This window comes from Tursiops truncatus, chromosome 20 (genome assembly GCF_011762595.2).
Source record: "Tursiops truncatus isolate mTurTru1 chromosome 20, mTurTru1.mat.Y, whole genome shotgun sequence".
Lineage (NCBI taxonomy): Eukaryota > Metazoa > Chordata > Mammalia > Artiodactyla > Delphinidae > Tursiops > Tursiops truncatus.
In genome coordinates, this window is record NC_047053.1 from 44,030,689 (window position 1) to 44,057,925 (window position 27,237).

The window sequence follows — 27,237 nt, forward strand, 5'->3', positions numbered from 1 at the left end:
CTCTGGAAAGCATGGATGTCAGGGTAGCCAGCTGCCCTTTTCTTCCTTTAACCGTAACTACAAGAGGGAGAATAAACTGAGATGCTTTACTAGGAACTCAGATGGGAAACTGGACGCTTTCCTTAGGAAATATGCCAAAGACAGCTCCTTGGCTTGTTAGAGAGAGCAAAGGCAAAAATCCAAGAGACATACTCTTGTTTTTTTACTGTTAGGCTGTTTTCTTTTGGGGACTGAGTATTAGCTTAAGAAATATTTGAGTATAGTCAAAGATCACTTTTAAAAAATCAATTAGAGGGCTTCCCTGGTGGCGCAGTGGTTGAGAGTCTGCCTGCCCATGCAGGGGACACGGGTTCGTGCCCTGGTCCGGGAAGATCCCACATGCCGCGGAGCGGCTGCGCCCATGAGCCATGGCCGCTGAGCCTGCGCGTCCGGAGCCTGTGCTCTGCAACGGGAGAGGCCACAGCAGTGAGAGGCCCGTGTACCGGCAAAAAAAAAAAAAAAAGAAAGAAAAATCAATTAGAGCACAGGGAACTATATTCAATATTTTGTAATAACCTATTAGGGAAAACAATCTGATAAAGAATATATATATGTATATATACATAAATATGTATATATACAAATATATACATATATATATATAAAACTGAATCACTGTGATGTACACCTGAAACAAAAAAGATATTGTAATTCAACTATACTTCAATTAAAAATTTTTTAGTTAAAAAAATCAATTAGATATTACCAGGTGTTTATGGTTTTTAACCATTAGAGTATGTGTCCAGGGTCAGGGGTGACAGCCATGGGGTCTGGGCCCAGTGGCAGCAATGGGACCTTGTTGGGCTAGTTCAGGGGCTTGAACCTGGCCTCCCTTTCCCCCAGCTCTGGGTAAGCTCTGCAGCTGTAATGAGGCCACCCAGCCAGAGTCAGGTGCTGTCACAACAGAGAACCACCTCAGTTCCTCTTGTAAATAAAAGGGCTTCAGGCATTGGTGAGGTCAAGGGCCCAGCAACCTCCTGGGGCTTCTGAGCCACTTCCCATAATGATCCAATCAGAACCGGAGGGTGAGTTAATCCACCCACGTGCAGAGTCCTGGGCCTCCTCAGGTATAAGCTGCTGGGTTCCCACCAGCTCCTGAACTTTCACCCATTTTCAGATCAGTGCTCCCCTTCCCTCAAAGTCTCCCCGTTAGCACCCTGAAACGTGTTTTACTGGAGAGAAATTTGCCCACATCCCTCACCCCTGCACAGACCCTCCCTTTGTTTTCTTGCCCTGACTGGAGCTGGGCCCCCTGTGAGGATGCCTCTTCCCCCATTCCTCGTATCTCGGGGCTGGGCGGGCATTGGGTACTGGCTGGCCCCACATGGCTTCAGCGTTCTGGAAGCAAGCCCTCCCTCATGTGCCAGTTCTGCATCTCAAGGCCATTTCCCCTACCTGGAGTTCATAGCCGTTCCTCCTACCTGGGGTTCATGGAGGACATTGGCTCTTCCTGTTTCCCCCTACCTCCCCCACCCCTGACTCCTGCTGTCACCCTGGGCAACCACTGTGTCTACCAGAAGGCCCACCTGAGCGCCAACATCTGCTCCATTCCTCAACTACAAGTCTTTACCTCCATCCTACCACCCACCCCTTCAGTCACATCTTACTTTGTCACCATGCAATACCGCTTCCCTCCATATTCTTCATCTCCAGAATCTTCTCCGACCGCATCCCTGTCTTCCTCCATCAGTCTGGACCCCAAGGCCAACCACTCTCCCATCCACGCCCCCAGTGTCCCCTCTTTGCTCCTGCTGTGCCCCTATGGTATCCCCCATCCCCAAACAGACAAGGTTTCCTCCGCAGGCTGCAGCTCTAGCCAAGGTTGCCTCCACCTACAGTTATGCATGAGTGAGATGTAGCTAAGGAGGGCAGATTTACCCAATGGAACCAGAGAGAGGCTTCAACTTGGAGACTCAGGGAAGGAGGGTGGAGGTTGGGAGTGACATGTGGGAACTGGATTTAACTAGAAGTTGGTTCATAGAACATTTGACCCTTCCTCCCTACCCCTGATGTAGAGGGGCAGACAGCAGTAGCCAATCCCGAGGCCAACGATCAGAAGATTCTTCTCCAAAGACACTTAAGAACCCCAGAGCAAAGACCTCTGCAAGCTGGCATTTAAGGGTTCCCATACGGTTACCTAAAAACAGAGCTCATCAGTTGACAAGGTCTACCCACCAACATGGGGCCTCAATCACTTTTTCATGGCCTCATTTTTAAGTGTGTGTAACCTATCAAGGATCACCAGACATTTAAGAAAATCTGCAACTTGGGAAAGATCAAGATAAACAAAAATGATCTCAAAGGATACAGAGATAATACAGGGAACTGAAAAACACACAAAAAAAGTCTACTTGTTTTACTCAAATACTAATTTCCCCGTAAGAAAGGGACAGGGATCAAGAACCCTTGGAGATTAAAAAAATGATTGCTGAGGGACTTCCCTGGTGGTTAAGAATCCACCTGCCAATGCAGGGGACACGGGTTCGAGCCCTGGTCGGGGAAGATCCCACATGCCGCAGAGCACCTAAGCCCGCACGCCACAACTACTGAGCCCGCATGCCACAACTACTGAGCCCGTGCTCTACAGCCCACGAGCCACAACTACTGAGCCTGCGTGCCACAACTACTGAAGCCCGTGTGCCTAGATCCCGTGCTCTGTAACGAGAAGCCACCGCAATGAGAAGCCCTTGCACTGCAACAGAGTAGCCCCCGCTTGCCGCAACTAGAGAAAGCCCACATGCAGCAACAAAGACCCAACGCAGCCAAAAATAAATAAATAAATAAATAAATAGATTAAAACTCTTATTAAAAAAAAAAAGATGGCTGAGGGATTTCCCTGGTGGCCCAGTGGTTAGGACTCGGTGCTGTCACTGCTGTGGCCCTGGGTTCAATCCCTGGTCGGGGAACGAAGATCCCGCAATCTGGGGGGATCGTTAAAAAAAAAAAAAAAAAGGATTGTTGAAACTAGCAAAAGCATCACAGAAAACTTGGAAAATTTCCAAGAGGCACAAAAAACAACAAATGGAATATAAGAAATGAAAGATAAGTGACATGGAGGGTTAAACCCAGAGTCCCAACATTCTACTGTTAAAAGTTCCAGAAAATAAAAAGAGAAAACGGAGGGGAGATGACTGTTTAAAAAATACAGAAGCACGTTTTTCTTAGGGGAAGCACGCAAGCCTTTAGGTTAAAAGGGCTCCCCCCGTGCCCCGCACCCAGACTTCAGTGCAAACAAGCATCAGGAGACCATCGCAAAGGTTTCCATGGATCACACTCTGCTGACACGGCAGGGGGCGGGGGGTGGGTCCTGGGGGGTCCCTGACCGAGGCCTCGGCCTCATTCTTTCAAACCATTCTTTCAAACCAGATGAGCCGGCACTCCGCCCCTGCTGCAGTAAGACAACTCACCCCGCCGTGGAACTGGATGACCAGCTACCTCTCAGTCCCCGGCACTGGCTTGTGGAAACCAGGATTTTTTAAAAAAGTATATCCAATATCATTCAAATTGGAATTTTAAAACTGATAGATATTCATTTTTAACAGGTGAAAGTCACACCACAGCATTAACGATGATCATCTTGTGAAACTTCTTTCTATAATAAGCATCACCGGGAGGTTAAAGAATGCAGAGGCCCTGGCTTGCTGAAGCAGGATAGGGCCTGGGCATGTGTATGTTTACCAAGTCCCTCAGACCATGGCTCTGATACCGTCAAAGTCTGAAAACCACCGGCTTCGCTAAAAACGTTTGAACAATTGAAAAACGGCACTGGGCTTTGTCAAGATCTGGTTACAGCAAATCCGACATAAGAGGGCTTCCTTTTCAGCCAACACTTTCTCCACTCTCTGCCTGCCCTCCCAGCCCCTGTGACAGCCACCAGCCACCTGGAGTGACACACCACGGCTCACAGGCTGCAAGGGGAAGAGCAGCTTTGCTAAGCAACAGCTGTGGTTTTATTGTGTTTTTCAGCATTGCGGTTTTATTGTGCTTTTCCTGTTTCTTCCTTCTGCAGCACGAGAGAAAGAAGGTGGGTTTCTGAGCCTCCCAGAACGGAAGTCAGACCTCAACTCCACACTTCGCGGGGCCGAGGGTAAGTTATCCACCTTCTGACCCTTTGTCCCCCCTTCGCTCCCCCTAAAATTGTTCTGGGTGCTGAGGAGAAGGCATCTCCTCTCCTTCTTCACCCTCCACCCCCTCCCTTCCAACCTGGCCATCCCAGTCCCTGGGAAAAGATACCACAACAAACCCTGCAGCCTTGTGCCAAGGAAGGGCAGTGGGGGATGCGCTATTCCCTGCCCCACCCACCTCCCCTAGTTGCGTTCAGCCTACATCGCATCAGGTGTTGCCCCAGCACGGTAACCATCCAGGTAAGCCAGTCCAGGTAACCATCAGGGCCAAACATGTTATTTGTTGGTGGGGAAAGTCAGAGCAGCAGGTAGAGAATCCCTCTTCTCCGCGCCCTCGCGTCATCTGAGAGCACCAGCTTTCGATCCTGCTAAAGGCAGACAGTCCAGCATCGGCCTCACATTTCCTGGGCATATGTAGTGGCCTTTTCCCTGGACCTGTACCTACTGTCTGAGTCAGGAGGGCTCAGCTCAGCCGCGGTGATGAACCCAGACATTTCTGTGGCCGAGTGCAAGGGTTTCTTGTTTCGCTGATGAGAAGTCTGTTCTGAGTCAGGTGACTCTGATTCACGTGGCTTCCGTTTTGTGCCTCCACGATGGCCCATCACTGAGTCGAACGGAGAGCACTGCAATGTCGTGCTGGCTCTTAAATGGACCAGTGGCCGGAATTAGTCACATGTCCTAAGCTAACTTCAAGGGAGTCTGGGACTGCTGTCTTCCTGGGTATCCGGAAAGAGGAAAATAAGATCTGATGAAAATATAGCATTATTTCTGTCACTCCAAACACCCCTCCTTCTTTTCTTTTCTCTCTTTTTTTTTAATTAAAGGCAAAAATTGGAGATAAGGGTATATTCCCTCTAGGAGAATATCCCGTTAGCATGTAAAAGGCCTCTGAATGGTATTACAGTGAAGAGGGAATCTATTTAATTCAGCATTTCCTGAACTTATTTGGTCATTGAGCCCTTTTTTTCTAAGTTTAATCTCCGTTGGAACTAACATTCTAAGCTACAAACTTTGGGAAATTGTCCTCGATGCGTCAGCTGTGGCCCTTGGTTCTCTCACCTGGTACCAGCCACCTCTCAGTGCACCTCGTCTGGAGCAGGGGACGCCCCTGGAGAATCCTGGAGCATGGCTACCCCACCCCACCCCATCGTGAACAGTTCTTTCTGGGCGCCTCCCCTCCCCACTTCCTGTGATTCACATCCACTGTGCAGCCCTTTTCCAGGAACTCATAAGAGGGAGGGGTGGGCCTCAGGCACAGATGCTTATTTGGAAGGGACCCGAGTTCAACCTCTGACCCAAAGAATTCCCCTCGTCTGTTCAGGGCCCTTCCCCTCTGTTGGATTCCTCCACTGGCTCACTTGCAATCCTCCTTTGGCCCTGCTGGGCGGCTCAAGCTGTTAGGCAGCCCTCTCTCCGGGAGCCGGGATCTGCTGTTGGGGACCCTGCTGCCCTTCTTCCAGCTCATACTCCCTGGAGCAAGACAGCAAAGCCTGCTCATCACACGACAGACATCCGAGCGCCCACCAGCTGCCCCCACGTCTCTCTCGGCCAAACTCCTGTGTCTTCAAATGTCTGTGACAGGGACTTCCCTCTCGGTCCAGAGGTTAAGACTTTGCCTTCCAATGCAGGGGGTGCGGGTTCAATTCCTGGTAGGGGAACTAAGATCCCACATGCCTCGGGGCCAAAAAACGAAAACATTAAAAAAACAAAACAAAACAAAAAAAAACCCAGAAGCAATACTCTTAACAAATTCAATAAAGACTCGAAAAATGGTCCACGTCAAAAAAAATCTTTAAAAAAAAAAAGTCTGCAGCAGTTTCCAGGCCCCTCACCGCCTGCCCTCCACCCCCAGCCCCATCGTCAATGGCAAGGTCTGACGCATTTCCCATCACCTTTCTTTGGGCTCAGCATTCCGGTTTCCCGATATTTTCTGGACTCCTAATTGGGTCATGTATCGTCTTTCTAGCTTTGCGTTGCCTGCTAGCAAACTTGCTGAGCGTACTTCTGTGGCTCTGAGGCTGGCTGGGCAGGGGAAGGTGGATTTGGAGAGGCTCAGGGAGGAGGGGGCAGGGAAGAGTACTTATTGGGCTCACCTGCCAGCCCTCTCAGAGGCCAAGTTTATTTACACAGTTGCTCTCTTGCCCACCCTGCCCCTCCTGTTTCAGGAAACTTCCCCCGGGAACCCCTGCTGTCTTCCAACATGGTTTCCCAGGGGCTGCCATGGTCTCACCAGCCCTGCTCCTCTGCCCACAGTCCATTGGCCCAGACACGGGTTCATGACCTAATTTATGGCCTTGGCGAAGGGTCTAGGCAGCCTCTCACCAAAGTGAAGGATGTTAAATGTTCTTTGTTTTGATGATATTAAGCCGCATGAGCTGTTTGTAAATTTTGGAGACTAATCCCTTGTCGGTCACATCATGTGCAAGTATTTTCTCCCAATCTGTGGGTTGTCTTTTCGTTTTGTTTATGGTTTCCTTTGCTGTGCAAAAGCTTTTCAGTTTCATTAGGTCCCATCTGTTTATTTTTGTTTTTATCTAGTATCTCCCAGAGTAATGGACTGAAAAAGATCTTGCTGTGATTTATGTCAGGGAGTGTTCTGCCCATGTTTTCCTCTGTGAGTTTTACAGTATCTGGCCTTACATTTAGGTCTTCAATCCATTTTGAGCTTGTTTTTTGTGTATGGTGTTAAAGAGTGCTCTAATTTCATTTCAATGTTCTTGATCTTGGGGAAATACTGGTCTGCAGGGAGAAGGGAATGCGGCCCACCAGCCACTGGGGCACAGACGCCCCAGTGCAGTGCCCAGCCCTGCGGGAAGGGCAAACAGGCTGGGCTGTGACGTTGGCTGTTATGGTCTCGTGAAGCTAAGGCGTGGGTCTAGCACACACGAGAGAGATGGGACAAACATAGAAAGACAGTCAGATAGGTGCATTCACTGATGGAATACAGTTGGGTACATCTGCACATATATTTAATAACCAAAACACTCAGAAAAAAAATCCTCTTCCCAGCCCTACCCTGACTCAGCATGAAAGCGACACACCCTACCTCAGTGCCCTGAGACTGTGGCCCCGGCCTGACTGCCTGCTGGCCTCCCTCCTGAGGGCCCGCACCTCTCCCTGTTCTCAGCAGCAGCTGAGGGTGCTACCAGCCAGTCCAGGACACCATCCCAGCCCTGGCTTAACAGCTCTGCGGGGAACCCAAGCAACAGGAAGCAGCCAGCAGGTGCCAACGGGGTCTTGAAGCCCCGCGTGCGTCCAAGGACCATGCTTCGGACAGAGGGTGTGTCCATGGCTCTCAGGTGCACTCCCGGTGCCCACTGGGTGGGGGTGGGGAATGGGGGGATGGGACGCTGGTTGGCAGGCCAGAGGGAGCCAGCCTCCACGCAGAGCCTCTGCTACGCTGTCCTGGGGCCGGTGGGCCCTCGGGGTCCTCCTGTGAGCAGCTCCTTCCTGGTGGTGCAAGAGAAAGCAGAGCCTCCTCTGATTTCACCAGAGCGGATGGGGTAAGAGAAGGTGAGAGCATGTTGCCAGGATCCTAAAATCCAACAGACCGGCTGCTGAGCTCATTCCTTGGCGTCTGGGCAGGTGTATTATGTGCTTCTGACACGCACAGGTCGTGGCTTTCCCGTAGCTGTGCTGGCTGAGTTACCTCCCTGGTGTTTTTCCCCTTGTGGATTTCCTGGTCCTATAACCTATTTACACCTGCCGCAAACCCTGCCTCATCAGGAGGCATGTCTGTCCCAACATGGCCACCTTCCTGGAATTCAGCCCGAATCAATACTTTGGGGGACTTCCTGCAGTGGTTCAAGGAAGCTTTGCCCACAGAAACTAAGGAGGACTCTCCAGCCCCCGGACCCTGCCATGAACACCAGCAAGTAAACACACACACCTCTCCCGTCCATCCTCCCACCCGCTAAGCCCACTGCTCCGGCTCCACCAGCCAGACTCCCACCCAGGAAGACAGCCAAGAACGACCCCTGGTCTGACAGTGGTGGTCAAGCCTCTAAGAAGATGGAGCTGGCTTCCAAATCTAAAACTACGTTTATTTGTGGTCGGTTCAGCGTCAGGTGCCATTATCAATCAGCAGAATTATAAAACTGTACAGGAGGCACAAAAATAGGCCGCTTAACTTAGACACCCTCACGCCATCAAGCTTTAAAAATACACATAAAAACTGTACAACCTGGCAGTTTATAAAATACAAAGCTAAAAAGAGGATTTCAGGTTCCACAGAGGATTGTATCACACAATTAACACAGACCCATCCAACAATTAACTGTCCACAGAGAAGACACAATGGCACAGAATTTAAAAAAAAAAAAAAAATCACTTAAAAATTAACATTTTTTTACCCCAACCAAATTATTTATCCTTTAATGACAAAACTACTATAAGGCGTCCATCCTGTGGAAGGATACAGTATAACTTTTCCGTTTCCAGTTTTAAAATGGTCAGGGGTGTTGTCCAAAGCAAATCTGATGTGCTTTAAGCAAGTGCAATTGTCACTGGATACACTTCAGAGTAAAAATTAAATAAATATAAATAGGTTAAATAAATAGGTCACTGCAAAAAGAACGCTACCTAAGGTTTGCATCTGAGAATGCTGCAGAGTTGACCGGTAATGCTTTCTAGGTAAGCGGGGACTCCCCCGTCACAGCTTCTGGGACACTGAAAAGGAATACTGTACCCGCCAGAAACTCAAGAGCACGGGGTGAGGCGGGTGGGGTGGGGACTTTGGCTGGAAGTGTTGGTTAAGGCTGCTCTGGGGGGAGGCTCATCGCAGATGCTGTCTTTGTGGTTTTCCAATGAATACAGAGAGGATTTAAGTGCCGATAAAAAAATCAGGACCTGTTACACGTGGAAATCACTGTTTCATAAAGAAAACCAAGTACAAGGACGAGTAGACACTTTGGTTTAAAGGATAACGGGTCCAACACTGGAAGGCGGAATTCTGGCTCATCTGTACAGGACACCTGGCAACTTTCTTCCAGGCAAGGCCAATGCGCCAGAGCACAGTTAACTGAAAGAACTACTCCGGGATGGTGAAGGGTGGCCAAGGAAAAGAAACACTGGAAAATACGAGGAAGAGGGATTTCAGAAGCTAAATGAGCAGAGAGAAAGCTAAAGAGAATTTAAAGAGGCTCGTTACAGGTGTGCTGTGCTCTGTCTTCCAGCACAGAAGGCTGTGAAAACGGAACCAGCCCACCTTCCTGGAGGACTTCAAGGCTGAGGATCCGATGACCAGAGATGCACAATGAGAACAGTCCCGGGAAATCCAAGCCTGGCCACAGTCTACCTTCAGAGAAGAAAGTGGCCAAGAGGACAAAGCCCTGCAACCCAAAGGCCCCCCACACCTTCGAGGTCAGATCAACCACCAGTTCATCTCTTTCACTGCAGTGATAAATGAATCGCGTTCACACAAAACCTCCCCCAGAGCATCAGGGCGAGCTCTGATAAGGACCCTTCTTCTCCAGTTGGTGGAAAGGAAGCACTTTGCTGGACCCATTAACCTGTGGCTCTTCCACTGAAATACGTGTAATGGGTCAGAATAACGTCTCCCTGGGAAGAGCCTATGATGACTCTTGCACTGAGTGAGGGGGAGATGGGAGGGGACCTTTGCATCTGGGATTTTATACATCAGCCACCAGGTGGTTTAGTGACTTATCATGTAACACCAATGATTCCCAAGAGTGCAGACACTCTGGTGCCCAGTGACAGGTGGAGCTCTCTAAAAATTAAAGTTAAAAGGACTCAATAAGCAACATGAGAATTCTGGCAGGTGTGCCAAAGACAGATTCGATACAAGGGTCAACACAAGATTTAAATAGATTATGGTGTCCTTGGGATCCCTAACAGATGCGAATAAATTCTGTCTTAAAGATGAAGATGGTGTACTTGTAAAAAGTCAAACAGCCTTCAAAGAATCGTACTAAAGATCAAACAGCTCAGCAGTGACAGGACACGCGGCAGGTGCAGAACCCTCTTTTCGAGAAAGGAAGACACCTTCCCGCTGCGCCGAGCACAACAGGAAACCAGAATTCTAGAGACCAGGATGGGATAAACCAGATGGTGCCCACAAGAGACCTTTTCAAGTGGCCTGGAGGACTGACGGGTGACTGGGTTCCCAAAGGTGACGGAGAGAAGATGGACAGAAGGCAATCTGACCCCGGATCTGATGGGTGAAAACCCCAAACGCACGCCCTTCCCCACGCCCGCATCTTCTTTGCAGCACTGATATTTACTCACTGCCGTCTATCACTGGCTCATATGAAAGCCAAGGTTTTGCCTATTTTGTTCACCTGTGTCCCTAGCATGCGATATCCTGCCCAGCTCATACAGTAAGTGCTCAAATAAAATACATTGAATAAATGAGTTTGAGAAAGTTGGGTAGTTAAAAACTAGTATTGCAAGCAGAAAAGGAATTTTAAAAAAAGCTGTCCTGGAGGCAAGCTGGGCCAAAACAGAGAGATGACATAAACCCTGGGCTGCTGAGAATGACCTGGCTACTCCCCAGAGAGAACATTCAGCAGCGACCACGAGGCAAGGCAGCTGCCTCGCCAACAGACCCGCCCCCCACTGCCCCCAGCACAGGAAGCTGACGGTCCTTTAAATCGCTCACGGCACCTTCTCCACTTCGTACTGTCTCACCGGTCAGGCCCGGCGGCAAAGCGACCTGCAGAGCCGCCACAGAACAGCGCGGGAGGGCGCTGGCTCAGGAGCTTCAGAGCGGGGAGAAGAAAACCGTCCGGCTGTGTTCCTGAAAAACGGACAGCGTGGTACAAGACACCACGATGCTGACCAAGGATGCCGGGGTTCCCAGGTCTAAATGAGGTAACTGATGAGGTTTAAAGATGTAGGATAACATTAAAAGGAGAAAAGAAAAAAAAGTGACATTAGGCATTAGGAAAGGAAGGGAACTGAATTCTCTGAAGGCAGAATGAGCGCTTTTGATGAGTGGCCCTCATTCAAATCCACCACCAGAAAACGTCTTACAAGGAGAAGAAACAGCGATTTCTCTGTTAGTTAGTAAAACCAGACAGTAACATTCTTCCTCCTGAGAGGAGTCTCTGGGTTCACTAGGACCGAACTGCAACGATCCATTCCCCTGGCTGGAGAAAGCACACGCAAAACGCTTCCTTACGTGGTACCCTGACTGCATTTAACCTCTAAGGCTCTCGGTAGAGAAAAGACAGAGGAGTTTTTGACTAAAACTAAAGTTAAAAATTATATTAATTTTAGGGGGAAAAAACCCCATGGTATTGACATAATTTAGAGAATATTACTTTCATACATGTATATAGTGTTGCTATAACGTTTTACTCTTCAGCATTAGAGAATGTTCAACATACGAACACTCTTTCTGGAGGGGATGGGACTTTGGGTACCTTACAAAATAGAAGATGTATTCTATGTCTTACATTACTTCCTCACAAGCTTCAAGTTAAGTTCAGCTCACGCTAATGTAGCATTCTACAGTATGATCAAATTATAAAGTTATTAAAATCTGCCAAGAGAAACAGAAAAGCCTGCCTGAAAGTGTGTGGTGACCCTGGCCTTGGCCCTCTAACCCCTGGCCCGTCCTGCCAGCTCCAGGGACAGAGCAGCCTCATCGCCCACCTGCTGGCCAGGGCTCTCCCCGGGGGGCCACGAGTGTCCTGTTTGGCCTGCTCCCCTCTGGTCCCAAAGGCCTGTCCCTGCTGGGATCGGGATCGGAGCTGCTTTCCTTCATAGCCAGGGGACTTATCACCTCCTGCCCCCAAATGCTCCTCAACATCCCCAAGCACCCCAGGGCACGACTCCACCAAAGGCCACCATTCAGGCCACCGGTGCCCTGGGCCACAGCTGTCTCAGAACGCAGCATCCTCTTTGTTTCTGAGAGACCCGCAGACACAGACTCACCTTCCAGAGTTCCAGGCTGGCCTCTCCCCACACCGCGTCCCCACCCTCAAGGCTCTCGCCACCCCCGAGGAAACACTGGTTACAGTGACCTGGGAACCTGTGGGCGCGTCTGTGATCAGTGAGGCATCTCCGATCCCTGGGGATGACGCCCTCTGAAGGTCCTCCTCCTCCTGGGCACCCTCTCCTCCGGAGCCCTGCTTCTAGCGGAGGCTGCACTTAGTGCACCTCGGCCCGGCTGGTCCAAGAGAGAGACGCTCCCGGTCCCAGCACGTAGGCACCACTGAGGGCTCCCTCAGCTCTCTTCCTTAAGGGCCCACACAGTGGCATCTCACAGGGAGTTTTAAAAGAAACGGAAGTCTGAAGCGAGTTTATCCAGGAGAAGGCAGAGGGTGCTCCCCTCTGCCTCTGGGAATGGCCCGCCTTCGCAGCCGTCCCCCGATGGTCAAGCTTTCACGGCCAATGTCTTCCCAGCTCCCTCGTGGGTCGGGAGGGGGGGCGCGGTCACGCCTCCCACTTTCCGGGGTCAGCATCCTCCCCTGCTGGCTGCAGAGCAGGCAGCTCGAGGCACTTGGCTTTGCAGCCTGGTCTCCCTGCTCGGCAGGAGACGCCAGGCTGTGGCTTGTAGAGACCAGGCCCTTGGTCCCAGCGGGGCCGCCGGCACGGAGGCCGCCTGGCTCAGAGGGCGTCTGGAGTCACTGGGGGCCGGGGCTCGGGGGGCTCGTGGTAGTAGGGCTGGAAGGGCCTCTCGCGGCGGCACAGCTCCATGGCACGGTAGGTGTGGGAGAGGAGGTGGGGGAAGCGCGACGTGAAGTAGCGCACGAAGCCGTCGGGAAGGGGGCCTAGCGTCTCCCGCACCTCCTCGGGCAGCTCCCGGTAGTGGTGCTTCTGTAGACGGGAGGGGGGCGACACAGATCCACGGTCAGCAGAGAGGAGCCCGCGGGACCCGGCAAGACCCTCGCTCAAGAAACACCGACCGTTAGGCCGCGTAAAGGAACCACCCACCAGCACCGGGCGCCGCTTCCCCTCCTTCCCGGGAGGCCTCGGAGCCGGAGCCGAGCGAGGCCTGCGCGGGGAGGGCGGGGCGAGGCCTGCGCGGGGAGGGCGGGGCCAGTCCCGGGCGGGAAGGCCCCCCCACCCCCACCCCGTCAGAAGGAGTTTATCTGTGCACATCCAGGCACCGAACAAGTCAGCAAAGGATGTAGCACCCGGGAGCCCGCTTCTAGCAGAGGCTGCACTGTGACCTGTATCCCCGCCTCAACATCCCTGGAGGGAAAGTTCATTCAGGGGAAGAAGCAGCCTCTAGTGTTTCCTGTGCAGCTGAGGCCTCCCAGCCTCTGTGAGGTCCTCATCCAGAGGGGCTGGAGGACCCCCAGAGAAGGGATATGAGCAGGGGGTGCTGCGCTGCGGCCCCGCCCGGACCGCCGTGTGCTCATAGCCCTCACCTTATTTCTCATGGCCCGGAGGAGATCTCGGACAGAGCCGCCTTTATAGGTTCTGAATTTACGCAGATCTACGAAAAAAACAAGGAAGGCAATGTAACAGACAAAACAGATTTCGAAAGAAAACAATTCCTGGGGCTCCTGGGGATCAAGCAATCGGACCAAATCATGACCTAACTCCATTCTTGTCACTGACAGGCGCACTTCCCCAGACTGAACCCCAGGGCGGCAGTGTTAGTCTGAATTCCACCTCCCTTTCTCACCTGCGATCAAAAATGACCGCCGAGGGCAAGACACCTGTCACTGACCTGTCACTCAGACAACTGGGACACACGTCAGAGCAATGGTGTGACCTGTATCCAAACCACAGGAAGCCTCAATCCCAGAAGCGATATTCGGAGCCCCAAACGGCCTGGAGTTGCCGTTTCCACGTCTGCTTCTCAGAAACAGCTGCTGCTTTTGCACCGCTTCCACCAACACTGACCCAGGGGGCACCGCGAGGTCACCTGTCTGGAGGGGGACAGTGATGTTCTCCCTCCAGTCCATCTTCACCACAGCCCGCCCGCCGCGCTCCAGCTGCTTCACTATCGGGCCGTCTAGGGACTCCTTCTCTATCCGGTCACTCACGTCCTGGGAGGGAGACAGGGCAACAGGTAACAGTCAGTGTGCAGAGGCTCTGAGAGCCAGAGGACGGACACTCTGAGTGCCGGGATGGCCACCCCTGCCTGAGCCTGAGCCCAGAGCCGGGCAGCAAGCGTCCTGCCTTCTCCCCTGTCCATCACCTCTTCCCTGGGAGCAGCCCCGTCTGCCACTCGCTGAGGAGAGGCCCACACGGACCATCTCCACCTCAGACCTGCAGTGCTTCGCCCGTGTTTCACACATACATGCCACACAGGGCCACGTGTGCAAACCGTATTCATCGATGAACCAAAAAAAAAAAAAAAAGGTCCATTTTGATTCGCATCCTGTGACTTTTGTGTACCCACTGGAACAGGACATGCTCAGAGCCATGACTGATGCAGGGTTGTCACTCCTCATTCAAACAATTAGGAAAGACAGATGAAGCCAAGACTTCTTTCAGAGGAGAAAAGCTGGTGACAAGAGTGTGGGCTCTGGAGGCCCCGGCCCTGGATCTAAATCCTGCTCGGGGTCCGAGGTATGCACCTGAGCACGGGCCTCTCTGAGCCCCGGCCAGTGAGACAGGTCCACCAAGCAGCCTCATGGGGCTCACGGGCCCAGCCACTCTGCAGCCCGTGGGATCTTCCCGGACCAGGGCACGAACCCGCATCCCCCGCATCGGCAGGCGGACTCTCAACCACTGCGCCACCAGGGAAGCCCTGGCTTTTCTTTCTTTGATGAAGATGAAGTCAGACTGGCTGGCCGTCTAACTTGCAGTTGCGGGAAGAAAGCCTTGGTGGCGGGGATTGATGGTCAACTCGGGTACACGGGGGGCACATGGTGCTGAGCCGCAACGTCGGTACAGCTAGTGACGCGGACGGAAGCTGGGGGTGTTCGCAAGGCACGTGACTTGGAGATACTGAGAGTTTACATCCTAATCCTGGTGGGGTGAAGGTCCCTTTGTGTGAGCTTCATTCCTGCTCTATGTCTTGTGATCATCAAAGTGACCTGGATAGGGACTTCCCTGGTGGTCCAGTGGCTAAGACTCTGTGCTCCCAATGCAGGAGGCCCGGGTTCGATCCCTGGTCGGGGAACTAGATCCCACATGCATGCCGGAACTAAGAGTTCACATGCCGCAACTAAAGAACCCACATGCTAAGACTAGGGAACCTGCGTGCCAAACTAAGACCTGGTGCAGCCAAATAAATAAATAAATAAAAAGGACATTAATCAAAAAATGTTAATAATATTAAAAAAAAAACACACACACAACAAAGTGACCTGGCTAGTGTGAGGGTCCCTGGAAGACACCTGCCCTCAGACGTAATGTTATCGCACACTTAGAGTACAGTATAGTGTAAACATGGACTCTTATATGCACCGGGAAACCGAAACGTTCATGTGGCTCCCGTTATTGCGACATCTGCTTTATCAGGGTGGTCTGGAGCCAAACCCGGTCTGCCCGTATGGAGAAAATATATTAAAATGTCAACTGTGGTTATCTCTCGGTTATGGAATTACGGGGTCATTTGTTTTATTCTTTGTCCTTTGCTGTAGTTTCTGGAAAAAAAACTGGAAAGGTTACATGAAAATTTTTGATAAAGAAAACAAATGTCTCCACCTGGAAGAACTGGAGCTGCTTTTCTAGGCTCCAGAAGAACGGGTGTTTGAGCACATGCTTCGCTGACGGGCGCTTCTGAGGATCCATTGCAATCATCTTCTCTATTAACTCCCGGGCAATAACGTCTTCTACAAAGGAGGAAAATAAACATGCGACTCGTTACTACCAGTCTAAAGCCACAAGCAAATACCCACAACCCTGACAGTCTGCATGCCCTGTGACTCAAGGTTCTACGGACAGGAACTCAATCCAATAACATAAGAGCTTGCACAAGACTTCAGCCAAGGAGAGTCCTCACTGCGCGGTTAGTGAAAAAGAGTGATTGGAAATACTCGATATCAGAGGCTCGGGTGACACCATTGTGCCTCCACACGCTGGACTGTGGGCCACCAGGATGACGTGCTGGCTGAATGCGGACGGACGCAGAGAGGGTCAAGATGAAGTTTAAAAACGGGCGTGCTGCAAAATACTATGCACTATTTAACCCCATTTTTATAAAAATATGCATACATGTCTAGATAGATGATCAGAATAATAGATACAAAGGTATTAGGAGCAGTCATTCATCACTGTATAATGGGATTCTAGCCTTTATGCTAATCTGTTTTGTCTCCAGGGAATAAGGAAAATTAATCCATGGGCAAAACAGTAAGATGGTTTAAAGTTTTTCAAAAGGCAACAGTGGGGTGTCACGGGCCAATTATAATGCAGGAAACCCTGAAGTCAGGCAGAAAGACTTGTCAGCTGCGTGCCTGGAGAGCGAGGACCCAGCCCGTCTGTCCTCAGCCCAGGCCGCACGCGCTGACCACTGGCCCACACACGAGAGCCCAGTGTATGCAGCATGGCCTTTCCGTCTCCCCAAACGTCAGGGCAGGAAGGGACCTCAGATTATTTAACCCTCACGAGTCACAAGCTGGAAAACAGAGGTCCCCCAAGGGGGCCTTACCCAGGTCACACAGGTCATCGTGTGACCTGAAGGAACCCGGGAACTGCTTGGCTTTAGAAGGCGGCGCTTCGAGGACACCCTACCCAGCCCTCCACCAGCTCTGGACCCAGTCGTCAGTTCACTGAGGACCACAGGGCGAGCAGCTGGAAAGAAGGGCCTCTGGGGAGTCAGAGCCAGCCCCACCCCCGCCCGCAGGGGCCGCTCCCGAGGCCCCCGAGCCCTGCTGCCCGCTCACCGTGCTTCTCAGGGTGCAGGCAGTCCAGGCTGCAGGCGCCCAGGAGGATGTTGGCCTGCCGCTGCAGGGACTTGCCAAAAGGGTGGCTGCCCTCAGATATCACGTAGTAAAAGACGCAGCCCGCAGAGAAGATGTCCACCGTGTAGGTCTGAAAAGAAACTCGGGGCATCAGAGGGCTTCAGGGGAGAATTCTCATGCTAACTCAGCAGCAGAGGAGGGGGTTGTTGCTGCTGATTCTTCCACCTAGAAGGTGCCTTAGGAGAGCCGGCTGAAAGTTCTGATGGCCTCAGAGCAGTGCTGGGTGCCCTGCAGGTCCCACCCGAGTGCTGGAGGTCCCAGTGGAGAACTGGGCTCTGGACCCAATGCCTGCGATGCCTGCTGGCTCTGCCACTGGCCCTCGGAAGCCCCCTGGTCACTCTGCGCCTCAGCGTCCATGACCACGAAACGAGGATGACCCCATGGGGCTGTTGTGAAGATTAGATGCACACGTTAAGTGTGAAAACGGTGGCTCAAACCAGTGCTCGGCCCACAGGACGCTCTCTCCTTGCTGCTAGTTATTCTTCACCCAACCAGCATGCAACTCCTCGTGGGCAGGAATTTCTGTGCGTTTGCTTCCCTGTTGTCCCCCCAGGGACTTCCAAGGTGCCCACATATGACAGGTCTTAACACTGGGTTAATAAACGAAATAAAACCAGTTTTTGGTGGGAATGCCTTGGTGGTCCAGTGGTTAGGACTTTGCACTTTCACTGCCGAGGGCACGGGTTTGATCCCTGGTCAGGGAACTAAGATCCCACAAGCCACGTGGCGTGGCCAAAAAAAAAAAAAAAAAGTTTTTGGTTCAAAAACAGTCCCAGAGAACATATGTATATGTATAACTGATTCACTTTGTTATAAAGCAGAAACTAACACACCATTGTAAAGCAATTATACCCCAATAAAGATGTTAAAAAAATAAATAAAATAGACAAAAAAAAAACCAAAAACAGTCCCAGAAGAAGATTAGTTAACAAATTTCCAGTGAGCTCACTTTGATGTTATCTAATACCACGTCTCACTTATCCCGTGAAACCATTCCATGCCTACAGATGAAATGTGTGTGTATGACGCCTAGCATGTCTACATGGGGTGTTACACTGGGATGGCTCCCGAGCACGGCGTGGGTCCCTCACGTCAGGCCCCGCCACTCGGATTCTCCACCAGACAACGTGAGGCTCTAGCGAGAGAAAGCCAGGAGCTCATCGCCTTCCTCACTGGAGAAAACACACCCTTCACGAGAGCCCTGTGAGGTGAGCAGAGCAAATGTCACCATCCCCAGATGAAGACACGGACAGAAAGGCTCAATGACAAGCCCAGGGTCACTGCTGGATAGCGACAAACCAGGACAAGATGCAGGTCTTATTCCTGAGCCCAGTCATCTTTGTTCTACTTCATCAGAATGTTCCTTAGGTGGGTGACAGATTCAGGACAGGAGGAACAAGTCCACCACCACTGAAGCGCTCACCTGGTGGCCACTTCTCACCTACTGACTGTGTCGTTAATGCTCTCCGTTTTCCGTTTCCTGCAGCCCAGGCTGCCTGACTCCCCAGCATCCTTACCACTCATGCTGCCCCCTGGGGGCTTGCGTTCCACATGCTGGGCCCCTCTGCCCCCAACCCTATGGGCTCATCTCTAGGCTCAGTTATGTTCTTTCCCAAACTCATTTCTGCCACTTGTCCTTGTAGTTTAAATACTCCATAAGCTGATAGAATACACGGGCCGCCAAGCCTGAGGTAAGCTGAATCTTTGGAAAGACTCAATGCGAGGGAGTTGCTACAAAAACTGCTGTGGAATTAGATGTGGGAGACTCAACTGTAAGCGACAGGACATAAATAGCTGAAAGCTAGGATTCTGCTTTCAAATCACTTAGGAGGTGTCTGAAATGTCTGAGTCTCGATCTAGAAGTCACAGAAGGCATGTGAGTGGGCTGCATACAAGAGAGGAAACGAACAACTCCATTCAGTTGGACCCAAGTCAAAAAAAAGATCTTGTCTTACATCAAAGACTTCCTTGAAGAGTCACATGACTTACTTTAAGTCAAAATAAAATGTTTAAGGTGTGTATGTATTTCCTTATGATTTTTCATCGTAACTGACCTTTTTGATTAACTGACCAGCTGCGGTCCCCCGTGAGTAGGATAAGAGGCTCCACTGAATCTAATCTATTTTAGGATGGCTGATCCCATCCAGGTCTGATCAGGGAACGCCACATAATCCTCCAATGTCTTACTGGGCTAGAAAGCAAGGTGCTCAAACACGACTGGGCTCTCAGCAAAAGGATGCAGAAGCCAGCGTGAAGGGGCTCCTGTTGGCCAAACTGGAACAATCTGAGTACCAAAAGGAATAGGAACAAAACCAAAAACAAACAAAAATGAGTAAGGACTACAATGGATTATACTGCTATTTTTTTTAAATCCGTGAGTCCACAGAGAGAGAGAGAGAAAAGGAATATAAATAAAGTTCTTCTTTACAGAAAAATGTCAGCTAATAAATGTAGACTTTCTACGAATGCAGTGATTCAGGCAAGGATTGCCAATGGACGCTGAACCATCAGGTGGGTGACTGCTGGTGATGGGATATTCACACTCTGCCAGAGCATCGCCCCACACAGTCCTAACAAAGGCGAGATGCCAGTGTCACCGCCTGCACCAGCTGCTTCAACTCAGCATCACCATTAGGGATGCAGTAATGGTACAACCCGACTGGGACTGTTCTTACCAAAAACACTTAACTTGAATCTAGTCAAGCCCTTAGACCTATGTCTAGTTCACAGGAATACAAGGAACAGGCAAGTTAAATACCACCAAGAGGAAATGAGTGAGCGAATCCCAAGCGAGGCATTCTACAGAGAAGTGCCCCGACTCTGCAAAGAGCCACCGTCGTGGGACAAGAAAGCTGGGAGAACTGTGTTGATGAAAGGAGACCGAATCAAGCGCCATGTAACAAACACACCTAATTGGGTCCTGCTTTACAGAAACCAGCTCTACAAGAGACATTTGGTGAACAACTGGGGAAACTTGAATATGCATTGAACACTAGGTATCAATGGAAACAGTATTAATGGCTGAGGTGTGAGCATGGGTAGGTGGTCAGGAGGTAAAAGGTACCTGTCCTTGGGAGGCGTGTGCTGAGGTGTTTAAGGTAAAGGGCTGGGAGTCCTGCCACTCATATTCGAATGGTTGCAGGAACAGACAGAGAGTGAAAAATACGGACGAATGTTGAATCTAGGTAGAGGTACAGAGGTACTCACTGCTCTCAATTTTCTGTATGTCTAAAAATTCTCAAAATAGAAAGCTGGAAAAACAAAAACAAATTAAAAACAGAATGAAAACTGGAAGCTTGCTCACCTTACGCAAGTCCTGATTTTCCAGTTGCCCAAAATAGGGGGGGAAAGGATTGGAAGAGTACGGGGGAAAAAAACAGACAACTGCCTACATTCACCCCTTTCATTCCTCTGGACAGGAGACAGTGTTAGAGTGCTGGCAGAGTGCTGCTGGGGGAGAAGCTCTCCGCTACAGAAACGTCCCTCTCTGGCAGTGAGCGCTCCAGCCCGCCCCCCTGGGCCTGGAGGCTCTGAATCCCCCGGGAACAAGAGGCTGCTTCCGCAGTTTTCACAGAGCCACGCCTACACTCACGGGGTTCTCCTTGCAGTCTTCACTCAGCATCTCCGGGGCGATCCAGCCTTCTGTGCCGGGTACCCCTGAGCGGCGGCTGAAGCTGTGTCTGCCCACTGCCAGCTTCTTACAGAGGCCGAAGTCGGAGATCATGGCCTTGATCCTGCCATGTGCGCTGGGCATGGAGAGGAGGATGTTGTGTGGCTTCAGGTCTCTGTGAACTAACACAAAACTCCAGGTTAGTCCCGTGCTTGGACTCCTTCTGCCATGGGGATGGGCCCTCCTCAGATTCTCAACAGACCCGCTGCTGCCTGTAAAGGTTCTGGCTCTCAAATGTGTTAAGTCCTCTCTTTCTTCAACAACAGGGACCCCGTGAGGCAGCAAAGAGCTTCGACAGAGGCAAGGACCACCTGAGCAAGTTGTCCCCCCGCCTGATAAGGGGAGGCTTCTCACCGATGTTGAGGGAGTGCAGGTGGGCCAGGCCCGAGGTGGTCTGCTGCAACAAGGTGATGGGCTCCAGGCCGAGGTGGGCAAAGTCTTTCTGCTCCACGTACTGCAAGAGACATGAAGGCTGGGTCACGGCACAGGGCCCTCAGGACTTCGCTCCTCAGCATACCTTCTCTCTCTTTTTTTTTTTTTTGCGGTACGCGGGCCTCTCACTGTTGTGGCCTCTCCCGTTGCGGAGCACAGGCTCCGGACGCGCAGGCCCAGCGGCGAAGGCCCACGGGCCCAGCCGCTGCGCGGCATGTGGGATCCTCCCGGACCGGGGCACGAACCCGTGTCCCCTGCATCGGCAGGCGGACTCTCAACACTGCACCAGCAGGGAAGCCCTCTCTCTCTTTTTTTAAGTGATTCAATTTTATTTAGAAAAATTCGGCCTGAAGGTTTTTGCTTTAATAAACATTTGGTATCGGGTCAGCTCGTTTTCTTTGATCATATTTTAACAAACAAATGGGAAGTTTTACTGACAATATTCTCCGTTCAAATCCGTATTTTCCAGCAGACTTTCTTTTCCCCTGAAAGACTGACTTAAACAAGCAAACAAACAAAGCTCCAGCTTACTAGTTTATAATGAGGTGACGAGAGGGGAAGGAACCCAAGTTCACTGCCTCCTACAGGTAAGCCTGCAATGAAGCCAAATGATACTGAAATATCACAGTTGCACAGCCTGGAAACTGCGCAAAAGGGGTTCAATGGATTATCTTAATGACTCAAGTCATCAACTAGCATCCCCCTAGCCCACACCAGCCCTGACCGGCGATGGGAGGAAGGATCGACCAGGTTTCCTGGAGGCCAAGAGGGAGAGAGGTACCAACTGCAACCACAGACTGCCCCAGGCAGCCGAGGGGACCACACAACGAAATCTGGGGAGAGGGAAGTGCTCTACATTTCCACTGTTGGTGGTTAAAATGGGTACATACCCTTGTCAGCATGCATCAAACCGTACACTGAAAACGAATACGTTGTATTGTAACCTCAATAAAGTTACTAAAAAGAAATTTAAAAAATAAGGAAACTGGCAGTCCCTAAAACTGCACCCGAGCTGCCAGGAGAAGGGAGCCGACGGTGGCGCTGGCAGAGCCGTCGGTGACCTGGGGCCACCCACCTCCTGCAGGGTGGCCGCGCACAGCTCGATGGCGATGTACTGGAACTGCCGGTCCCTCTCGGTGCAGAAGTAACGGATCACGTTTGGGTGCTCGTCCGACTCTCGCAGCAGCTGGACCTCACGGTCTGCGAAACTAAAACACTCGGGGAGGATCCTCTTGACGGCCACGTCGCGGTTGTCAAACATGCCACTGCAGGACGAGGAGCGGGGTTGGCTGTGGAAACGCGAGGAGAACCCTGGGCCTGCGGGACTCCTTCCACCTGATGCAGCGTCTGCCTCGAAGGCCTCACAGCCTGGGGGGCCCTGACCAACCGCCCAGCGGCCCCGCGGCCATCACTTCCCCCTGTGGGGAACTCTTCCATCTGGTCACTGCGATAACCCCACTGTGCCCCTGGAGCCGATGGGAGCTTGCACGTGAGGTGGTGAAGGCTCAGGGCTCTCCAGGCCACTCACCGGTACACAATTGTGCCCTCAGCTCCGTGGCCCAGGACGTCCTTCGGACAGAATGAGATTTTCCCAACTATCACCATGCTGGTTTCCTCATCTGGGACAGAACAGAAAAAAGGACAAACATAACCTAACAACCTTGAGGCTAGAGTGGCTACAAGCTTCCTGAGCTCAGACTGAGGGGTCCTGGAGAGCAGGAGCTGCTGGGCCCCCTCCCCAGTCACGCCCAAGCCACCTCCTCGCCTGCCCCTGCCCTCTGTTCCAGCTTTTACTTTCACTACTGTGAGGTCAGAAGCCTGAAGACAGGGCTTCTCTACAGATCCACCCAAAGGTCTGCACCGGAAACATGCAGGTAGTGCCGGGGGACGCGTGAGATGGAGAGACCAGTAGCAGAGTGTCCAGCCTGAGACTCAGGACTCTGAGGTCTCCTGCACTGGTTCCACACCAATCCCCTCAGACGATCGGCCCTGACCGCCGGCCTGAGCCCCCCTCCCGCACGAAAGCAGACCAACAGCTGCACCTTTGCACGTGGCCACCGGCCGGCCTCAGGGGCGCTCTCGAACCAGAGGGCCAGTGCACCTCTGGTCAGCAGCGACTCTCAGCCCTCTGTGCAGCAAGATGGAGGGAGGGCCACAGTGGCTCCCTCTGCGGGGCAGAGGCCTCGGGATGGGGCAGAAGCCCCGCCCCCGGAGTGGGGGGGGAGGGGGGGGAGACCTCGGTGAACCCTTGGGAACAGCACTTCATAATCCCGTGGAGACCCCCAGGAAGGGCATGGGGCTTTACAGTCCTCAGGTCGTGCTCCAGCGAAAGAGAAGGCGGCACCAAAATGGCAACTCGCTTTACCCTCGTCATCCTGCTCCGGGAAGGGGCTGGTGGCAGCCCTGGAGGTGGAGCCGCTGGAGTGGAGCGAGTGGTTGGAGGCTCTGGGGGACGTGCTGGGGCTGCTGGTGGCCGAGCTCTCCGAGTACTGTCCGCACGAGTCCAGGAGGTCGGTGTCCTGAGCTGCGACATCTCCAGGTGGGTGGAAGGGCAGTTGCTGCTGTTGCAGGAGCTGGATCTTCTCCAGTTCCTTCTGAAACTGCTGGTGCTGGAGCTGCCGCTGCTGACGTCGGCTCTGGGAAGAGAAACCCACAACCCGGCCAGTGCAGCCCAGCGCCCAGCGCGCAAGCGGGCGGGACGGGGCAGGCTCCTGCGGCGGAGGAAGAGGGGACACTTGAGGTGACCCCACGGGGCAGGACGAGACCAGTGAGAAGGCCGCGGGGGGCAGAACGTGGTCAGCCATCGGAGCTCTTCCTGCCAGTTAGACTTCCCAGTACAGCCCATCCCCCAACTGGAGGGGCCCTTCAGGGGCAGCAGAGGAGGATTCCACTGGAGGTGGAGGGCTGGGCCAGATGGAGGGGGGTTCCAGTCAACTCTACAATTCTGGGACTTTTATGAAAGTCTGGGGGACTTCCCTGGCGGTCAAGTGGTTAGGACTCCACACTTTCACTGCCGAGGGTGCGGGTTCAACCCCTGGTCGGGGAGCTAAGACCCTGCATGCCCCACGGTGCAGCCAAAAAAAAAAAAAAAAAAAATCCACAAAAGTCTGGGAATTGTTGCAAGAGTGAAACCAAACAGGAAGAATGGGTACCAGGTGGCTGAGAGTGTGGTGGACACAGGGAAGACCCAGGCTTGCTGTCTACCATGGCCGTGCACATGACAGAGGTTGGCGCACAGATCACCAGCAGTGCAGAGGCGGGGACGCCACTGGGGCTCAGGGCCACCTGGCCATCTGCCCACAGCTGCACAGCCAGGATGTGGCAGAGCGGGGCTGAAACACAGGGAGCCTGGCCAAGGTCCCACTCCCATTTCATCATGCTGCCTTCCCCACACCCCACACTCTTCTCATTTAGTCTGTACAATTCATTCCATCATACTTTGAAGTGGCAGCGACCTGTGATTATTAATTACTACCCCATGCGTGGGAAGGTGGCTGCAGGGATGGGTGTGTAGCCAACACCACACCCGCCTGGGAGTTTTCTAGAGATCTCGCTCTCTTTCTTTCAACTTGGGTTGTAATCCTGGAAATTCCATCTACTAGCTGAGTTACCTCGGGAAAGTTATTTAACTTCCCAGAGTCAAGTTTCTTTATTTGTGGGTAGGGGATAGATAAGAATAAGAACTGGGTGAGGCTGAAAAAAAAAACAATGCAGGTGGACACATTTTGAGTACCACGAAGGGCCTGTCATCCTCATTCCTCCACGGGGATGTGAGCTTTTGGAGCACTTGTGTTCTGAGGTGGTAAGGTTTCAATGCTCCAAGCATCTTGATGAAAGAATATTTCTCCAGGGAATTCCCTGGCGGTGCGGTGGCTAGGACTCTGTGCTCTCACTGCCGAGGACCCAGGTTCAATCCCTGGTCGGGGAACTAAGATACTGTTAGCTTTAGCTGTGTGGTGAGGCAAAAAAAAAAAAAAAGAAAGAAAGAAAGAATATTCCTCCAGAATATTTTATCCAACCCACAACCTACTCAACTATGTAATTTTAGCCACTTATTTCCAACTAGAAAGTCGAAGGAATAACCGTGCCGCCTTTCTCACTCTATCTGATATCTCTAACAGGCAGGTTTCTTTTTTTTTTTAAGATTTTTAAAATTTTTAATGTGGACCATTTTTAAAGTCTTTATTGAATTTGTTACTATATTGCTTTTGTTTTATGTTTTGGTTTTTTGGCTGTGAGGCATGTGGGATCTTAGCTCCCTGACCATGGATCAAACCCTCACCCCCTGCACTGGAAGGCGAAGTCTTAACCACTGGACCGCCAGGGAAGTCCCTAAACAGACAGTTTTTAAGGGAGGAAAGCTTAATAACAGATTTTCATGTATTATGTGTAGTCTTAAAAAAAGAAAATACAGTTTTTAAAATGATTTGCAAGCAAGGTTTCCAAATCAGTTTTTACAGTCAAACTATAAGATGTAGGTACAAAATTGTCCTTTCCTGAGAAGTGAGTGTCTCTTTAATTACAATGTGTTTGAAGATAAGCCAATATTGACTTTTAAGTGGGAAAAGAAATGTATTTGTTTCTTTGCCACCTTTGTCTGGACCTCACTAACATCGGGTGATGGGCAAAGGTTCAGAAACACGTGGGAGGGGAAAGGGAAGGCGTGGAGCTTTACCAGGGGGTAGGTGATGATGAAGGCCACCCAGCCAATGAGCAGGAAGGTGCTCAGGATGATGGTGGCCATGTCCTTGAGCATGGAGTCCACGGGGGCCTCGGGCCTGGGCGGGGCATGAGCGAACTTCTCTTCCACATCTGGAGAAACTGTGGTAGGTGCGTTTTCTGAAGTCTGGTCAACCAGGTCGATAACCTTGCATGGGAGAGAGTGGCGACATCACTGCACAATTTCTAGTCAGATATAAATGAGCCAAACAACGAAGAGAGGCAATGACTATGTACGAGGAACGACTACGCTGTGGAACATGCTGGATTGTTTAAAGCCCACCCCAAGACCACAAACCAGATAATTGCTGCCTTTTTCAAAGCAACTGCCTTGGGAGGCTATGCCCTCTTGCAGTGATAGCATCATTACTCAAAAACGGTTTTTAGAGAAATACTTTTGAAAGTGCCTTCAGATACTACATTCTTTTGAAAATCCTTATTAAAGGCAAAAACATCCTTTCATGGTAGATCTGACGTTTGGGGGAACTCTGAAATCATAGGTAACAAGTCTGGCGGAAGGTTGGTAGTCAATTTGGTAACAGCATTTCACATTAAAAAGGAAAACCGCACACACACACACACACACACACACACACACGCGCGCACACACACACACAGCTATAAAGTAATAAAGCAGCTTTCTTATGTTGCTTGTAAACTTTCAGTGCAACTCCAAACACAAAATCACGTATTCAAACAGTCCACTATTTTTCAAAGTTTTTAAAAAGCATCAGAACCCTCTGTTAGAGCCCCGAATTAACTCAGATAAAGTGGAGCTTCTGCCGAAGCACCTCAGAATCTCTAGGACTTCAAGAAAAATGCACTGATTTGTTCTCAAACATCTGCTGTTCCAGGTGTGCCATTATCACTTGCCGGTGAAATGCACACGCAGCTTCCTTGGCGTCCCACACGTTCACAATGTTCACCGCCCAGACTAACGCAGCGCCCTGCCTCCCTCTCCTGCAGCCCCTCCCGCAGGGCGCAGGGGCCTGTGGCTGGTGGCAGCTGAGCAATGTTTGCTGAACACGTGACCAGAGACAACACTCATTTAGTTATATTTGCTCACGTGTGTTTGTTTTAAAAAGTTAGTCTTATTACCAGATAAATGCACCTCAGAGTATGTTCATGGACTTTTAAAGGACTCTGTTCAAAATTAAACGATGAAACAGGAAAATCTCAACTACAGCCATCTCTGAGTGTTCGGTTACGGGTATTGTTTAATTTTCTTCTTTAAACTTTTATTATTTTCTAAGTGTTCAATAACAAATACGCTTGGCTTTAATCAGATCAAAATCAGATCAAGATTTTAGGGCGCCAGTGCTATCTCCAACCTGGCTCCCTCCAGAGATGAGGGACAACTCAGCGCACCCTGGAATCTTAAACATCCATGTGATTTTCTTCTCCTTTCTCTCTGGAT

General features: G+C 51.3%; 1 protein-coding gene and 1 long non-coding RNA gene across 4 annotated transcripts in view; one reads left to right on the plus strand and one right to left on the minus strand.

Moving 5' to 3' along the window:
- Positions 1-3,933: 3,933 nt before the first annotated feature.
- Positions 3,934-21,042, plus strand: LOC117309694 (uncharacterized). Its single transcript, XR_004524008.2, has 3 exons — positions 3,934-7,462; positions 20,419-20,808; positions 20,936-21,042. It is a non-coding gene; the product is annotated as an uncharacterized lncRNA (long non-coding RNA).
- The window catches only part of ERN1 (endoplasmic reticulum to nucleus signaling 1), an 82,868-nt gene continuing 63,816 nt past the window's right edge, over positions 8,186-27,237 (minus strand). The window contains exons 12-22 of one of the 3 annotated variants that reach the window (XM_033848293.2): positions 25,777-25,968; positions 23,467-23,737; positions 22,630-22,720; positions 22,177-22,366; positions 21,024-21,123; positions 20,592-20,791; positions 16,922-17,069; positions 15,741-15,868; positions 14,008-14,131; positions 13,505-13,572; positions 8,186-12,947 (exon numbers count right to left, since the gene is read on the minus strand). In XM_033848293.2, the coding sequence (XP_033704184.1) occupies positions 12,738-12,947; positions 13,505-13,572; positions 14,008-14,131; positions 15,741-15,868; positions 16,922-17,069; positions 20,592-20,791; positions 21,024-21,123; positions 22,177-22,366; positions 22,630-22,720; positions 23,467-23,737; positions 25,777-25,968 (1,722 nt within the window). In that variant the 3' untranslated portion in view covers positions 8,186-12,737. Of the gene's footprint in view, positions 12,948-13,504; positions 13,573-13,809; positions 14,132-15,740; positions 15,869-16,921; positions 17,070-20,591; positions 20,792-21,023; positions 21,124-22,176; positions 22,367-22,629; positions 22,721-23,466; positions 23,738-25,776; positions 25,969-27,237 lie in introns of all 3 variants that reach the window. The other 2 variants (XR_012328535.1, XR_004524007.2) reach the window with 2 other exon arrangements.